Here is a 6,033-nt window from a genome sequence, read left to right as displayed (position 1 = left end):
GCAGATCAACGTACCTCTTAATTTCTCTTAGGAAATCTAGGAAATCAAATTAAACGAAATGTGGATGATGTTAACTGTGATAAGATGATTGACAGGGCAGTGACAGAATGCACGCAACTAAGCAACAGAGCGTCCGTTAAAGACGCAGTTATGACGAAGTAGTATGTCCCAAAGCTTGCCTACTATTCTTCTACATACTCAAAAGTATGTACTTTTTCTTCACAAAAAGAGTACATACTTAGGGCATAGTATAAGTAGGCGAACTGGGACGCAGCAATGTTTTTCCTCATTACATGTGTCTTGTTTCCCAGTACAAATATCTAAACTTCCTTAAATCAAAATGACATATTAAGGTTTGTTTTCTGAAAAATATATCAAAATTAAGCTTAAAACAAGGACGAGTATCTGCCAATGGGGTCAGAAAAATTATCTTGTCCTCCCTTTGAATTAAGCTTTTTATTTCTGACCCCATTGGCAGATATTTGTCCTTGTTTTAAGCTGAATTTTTTCAGAAAACAACACCTAATATCTTTAGTCATTGAGGGCTTTTCCAGTAAATGTATCTTGATTTAAGAATGTTTATATATTTGTACTGGAAAAAAAAAAAAAAAAAAAAAAAAGTGTTATTTTAGTATCATTGAGATATTATTATAGTTTTTATTAATATTTAGTTTTTATTTTGATATTTTATGATTTTATGTTCATTTTAAAGTTTTGCTAATTTTGTTGTGCGTTTTTGTCTTTTAGTTTTTGTTGTTTTTAAACATGTCTCTGTAAATTAAATAAAAATGAGACGTTGCCATGGAAACTATGTTTTTATTTTATTTTATTTAAGCTAACATTTATTTGGTATCATGTAATGAAAATGTTTTTTTTTAATGGCTTCAGTTTTAGTTTTCGTTAACTATAATAACCCTGACAGAAATACAGAGGAAGAACATTTGCAGTGAACATATTTTAAGCCTGAACTTGAGTATCTGATTGCGTTTCTGTGGCTCTCGTCTAGTGTGGAGAGGATCAAGGTTCTGCTGGACGCCATCAGCAGCATCTACCAGCAGTTCAAGAAGGACAAGGCCGAGAGACGTGAGTCTGAGACCTCATGAGATCTCATCAGCGCTCCTTTGCATTTCATGTGTTTGACGTGTCTTGTCTCCTCAGGTTTGCCTTATAATGAAGAACAAATCCACAAGTTTGACAAGTGAGTATCGTGTGTGTTTTGCTGTAGCTGAAGAACTGAACGCGTGTGACGCAGCGTCATGATGACACGAATCTCTCTGCTTTCTGCAGGCAAAAGCTGGTTCTTCACGCCACAAAAGCGCGGGCGCTCTTCACAGATGAGTGCGCCATGAAATATCGCCTCTTCATCTCCAAGAGCGAGGAGTGGATGAAGTAAGAGGCTCTCATTCAGCATTAGCACCTCAGTGAAGCTCACCTGTGATCCAAACAGTCCAACTAGAAATTATTATTATAGTTCTATTATATATAACTGAATTATATACTATATTAGCATCCACACAAACGGACGATAACTTTAACGATAACTATATTAGCATCCACAAAAATGGACGATAATTTTAAGGATAACTATATTAGCATCCACACAAACGGACGATAACTTTAACGTTAACTATATTAGCATCCACACAAATGGACGATCATTTTAACGTTAACTATATTCGGTAAATAACTTTTTTAAAGTCCACACAAACGGACGATAACTTTAACGATAACTATATTAGCATCCACACAAACGGACGATAACTTTAACGTTAACTATATTCGGTAAATAACTTTTTTAAAGTCCACACAAACAGACGATAACTTTAACGATAACTATATTAGCATCCACACAAACGGACGATAATTTTAACGATAACTATATTAGCATCCACACAAACAGATTTTAACTTTAACGTTAACTCTATTTGGTAAATAACTTTTTTAAAGTGCACACAAACGGGCAATAACTTTAACGATAACTATATTAGCATCCACACAAACGGACGATAACTTTAAAAAAGTTAATTACCGAATATAATTATCGTTAAAGTCCACACAAACGGATGATAACTTTAACGATAACTATATTAGCATCCACACAAACAGATGTTAACTTTAACGATAACTATATTTGGTAAATAACTTTTTTTAAAGTCCACACAAACGGACGATAACTTTAACGATAACTATATTAGCATCCACACAAACGGACGTTAACTATAACGTTCCTCTATGTCATTATAGTTGTGGTGTGGACTCACTACTCTTACAGAATTAGAACGATTATTAAAACTTTAACATTATAGTTATTGTCATTAGTGTGAACGGCCTTTACAGTGATTTTACGGTGGGTAAGTAACTGTAGTAAAATCCCTGTCACATGACCTCTCGTATACCGCGGCTTCTGCTGTGTTGCCATGGAAACTGAATCTGAGATGTTCGCTGGAGATCTGAAGGACACATGCAGTGACTGATGAATGAACGTCTCCTTACAGGAAGTTCCATCACGTGCGGAAGCACCTCCTGTCTCTGACCGGTCAGTTCAGCAGCATGGAACAGGAAGTGACCCTGCTGGTGCAGCGTGTGTATAAAGTGAGTAAACAGGAAGTGCTGTGCGTTTAGCCGCGCTGTAATGGCACACAGACGCTAACGGCTCTCATGTGTGCAGCTGCTGGAGCTGTTACCGCAGAAGATTGTGCCCATGACGTCTGGAGGAATCAAACCGCAGGCGTACCTCAGTCCCAACACACTGGTGGAGATGACACTGGGGTGAGAGATGAACACAAGTCCGGATGTCAATTTAACGCTTTAATTTGGTGTGATTAATTGTGGAAAAAAAATATGATTAATGCATTTAATGCAGCCTCTCCGTCAGTGAAGCAGTTGCTGATGAACACGATGCAGGACGACGACTGACTGAAATGAGGGCAAAAAATGCCCTTCTTATATTTATATCAAATTATATAGTTTAGCAATATCACATCAGCAAGAGTGCCATTTTTCCCCAGTATTTGCACCATTGCACATGTGATATTGATTTGACACAACAGTTCAGCAAACAAAAATTAATATTGTGTTACATTTTAGACACAATAGAGTGCATTAGTGCTGCCCCCCTTTTTCAGCGCCGTTGGCTCCGGACGATTTTTTTCCATTCATTTTTCCGAAAGCCGAGAATCACAACATTACAAACTTTTATTTTAAGCAAAAAAAGTATTTGAAAATCGGACAAAAAGACAAAGGACAAAAAGACAAAATAAATTTTCTTAATTAAATAGCTTTAATTAAGAAAAGAACTACAATCCCATGAAGCATTGCGAATGATATAATCAAATTAAATACGATGGAGAAATAGAAAACTATCCATTTAAAGCTGTTAATTGTGTATATAGAAACAATATATAGTTAAAGTTTATTGCAAAAGTGCGGTAACACTTTACAATAATGTATTTACTCACATGAACAAAAAATGAACAATACATTTATTACAGTATTTATTAATCTTTGTTAATGTTAGTTAATGAAAATACAGTCACTCATTGTTAGTTCGTGTTAGTTCACAGTGCATTAACTAATGTTAACAAGCACAACTTTTTATTTTAATAATGCAGCATTAGTAAATGTTGGAATTAACATTAACTAAGATTAATAAAAGCTGTAGAAGTATTCATGTAAACTAATGTTAACTAATGAACCTTACCAAATATGCATATATATTCAAATATTTTGAGAGCTTGGGAGACCGACTCGATTACGCTCAGCGCTCGTTTGGCGGGATTTTTTTCGCTGCGACTCTCTGATTGGTGGAATTTTCTGTAAAGCATGATGGGTAGTGTAGTTTTTACCAAGGATCCCGCTGTTAAACACGATTATTTGAAACATACGTTCGAAGGGATGGCTTCAACAAAAGCATAAACCGTTGATTAACATCCTCGGAGCTCACACTAGAGCTGTATTTTATTGGTTTATAAGTTAAAATAAATTTCCCTGTGGAGAAAATTAATGGCTTTTTACTTCCGGAGCCGACTGTTGTGCTCACAAAAGTGGTGTTTTGTTGCTGTATGAATCCGCGGAGTGATTCAGTGACTCATTCTTAAAGACTTGCTTCGTTTCTGAACGAATCAGCCGTTTGAACGAATCGTTTGAATGAATGACTCAATGACTCGCTTGCTGCCACTACTGGTGCTTTTATTTTCATATTTAGAGTATACTTTCATTGTTTTTTTTTTTATTCATTTGCTATTTCAACATTCTTTTTTTTTAAACAATACCCATTTTTATTATTATCATTATTTATGCAATGTGTTCGATCTGAGTATTTCTTTCTAAAGCTACTTTTTGTGTAATATCTATTCAATGCTTTTCTCGTTTAACACTATAATGACTTTAAATGATTTGTTGCGGGGTTATTTCTGTCAAAATTGATGTGTGATTAATTCACAATTAAGTAGATTAATTAACCATCATGTAATTATTTTAATCGCTTGACAGCCCTAGTTATTTCATTTTAGAAATTAGCATAGGGTCGTAAATAAGCAGAGCCTATGATAATCAGGTGTGTGTGTGATCTACTGAAAACAGGTGCAGAATGGGTTAAGTTATGCAGTAAAAAATGAAAATACACCATCATAAACACATCATTCTGCCTAACAGGATGAAGAAGCTGAAGGAGGAGATGGAAGGAGTCGTGAAGGAGCTGGCGGAGAACAACCTGTTCCTGGAGAGGTGAACCTGTACATTCACAGCGCTTTATACAATACAGATCGTTTCTAAGCAGCTTAGCAGTAATAAACAGGAAAATTACAGTGTGAATGCTACAAAATTCATCAAGAAACAAATTCAATTTCAGGAGAGTCATTATTCCGATCAATTCAGTTCAATAACGGCATTAATTAGGGGGTGTTGTGATATTAAAAATGAAGTATTATTGTGTTAATTAGGGGCGTCGCAATATATCACAATAACCATGAACCATAAAATGAAAAGTACACTGTGCTAAACTCCCACTCCCTTTCTTGGCCACTACAGAGGATGCGTAAAAGCGAAGGACTTTATGGGAGGTAATGGTCTAACAAAATCCAAATTTTACTGTACCATTATTTGAAAAACCATCAGCCAAGTCATTAATATGGCTATGCGATTTTAAACAGTCATTTGAAAAGCCTGATGCAGTAAAAGCTGTTTAAAATTAGTCCATAAACTCTAGTACGAAGCCCAAATTTGAGCTTTAAAGCACAGCGTTGTGAATTGAATTCAACAGTATTAATATGTGCAAAGTTCAAGAGTCAACACTGGCATGGTAAATTGCTCAAAAGTAGTACATTTTAGAAGCTATTTACATTAAGTGACAACAGAAGTATTTTCTGAGCGATATACTGTTTACACTAAGTGAAAATAGTGATAGATTCAATTGACACTGTGTAAAAGTAGCAGTATTTAGAGAGAATGAACACACTATTGCGACATAATCTGTGTACCATCTCGGGTATTTTTCATAAGGATTGTGCATATTTATAATGCAATGCTAATCGACATACAGAATACTGTAAAATAATATCATTTGTGCCTCGTTGTGTGATAACACGGATTTGGACGCTGTACTCTAGGCAGTGATGTGAGAACGGAACCTTTTCGAAGCTTTGAATCATTTGAATCAATTGCGTCGCAAAATGACTCACTGTTTCGAAGCGCTTGAGTAAATGCAACAAAAACTCTTGCGGGTCAAAGACATTAAGATGTCCGCATCAAAAGAAATTTACAAAAGTGATTTTATGTCCATAGAAAGCACATTGAATGTAAGTAAAGTGTCTACTTTTAAGGTTTCAAATAAGTTTTTGGAGGATAAAATGTTACAATTTGGTTGAAATAATGTTACATTGTCATTCAGTGTAACACAATATTTATGTAAAAATTCAAACAACATGCTTATTCCGATGTGTACATAGTAAAATATATAAAAGAATTAGTGAGCATATTAAATTTGATTGTGTTTTAAATGAGTAAAAAATTCCAAGTAATTCAAAACCTAGGATA

At 35.0% G+C, this 6,033-nt stretch overlaps 1 protein-coding gene across 5 annotated transcripts in view; it reads left to right on the top strand.

The window, feature by feature from the left end:
* Positions 1–6,033, top strand: part of LOC107710078 (serine/threonine-protein kinase TBK1-like) — a 23,364-nt gene that overhangs the window by 14,607 nt on the left and 2,724 nt on the right. For all 5 annotated transcript variants that reach the window (XM_016514785.1, XM_016514781.1, XM_016514784.1 and 2 more), the window contains 6 exons: positions 1,007–1,083; positions 1,159–1,198; positions 1,288–1,389; positions 2,496–2,592; positions 2,669–2,769; positions 4,654–4,725. In XM_016514785.1, coding sequence (XP_016370271.1) covers positions 1,007–1,083; positions 1,159–1,198; positions 1,288–1,389; positions 2,496–2,592; positions 2,669–2,769; positions 4,654–4,725 — 489 coding nt within the window. The remainder of the gene's footprint in view (positions 1–1,006; positions 1,084–1,158; positions 1,199–1,287; positions 1,390–2,495; positions 2,593–2,668; positions 2,770–4,653; positions 4,726–6,033) is intronic.

This window comes from Sinocyclocheilus rhinocerous, unplaced genomic scaffold (assembly GCF_001515625.1).
Source record: "Sinocyclocheilus rhinocerous isolate Xijiao unplaced genomic scaffold, SAMN03320098_v1.1 scaffold1589, whole genome shotgun sequence".
Classification (NCBI taxonomy): Eukaryota; Metazoa; Chordata; class Actinopteri; order Cypriniformes; family Cyprinidae; genus Sinocyclocheilus; species Sinocyclocheilus rhinocerous.
The sequence above is the reverse complement of the archived record's forward strand: the minus strand, read 5'-3'. Positions and strand labels throughout refer to the sequence as shown.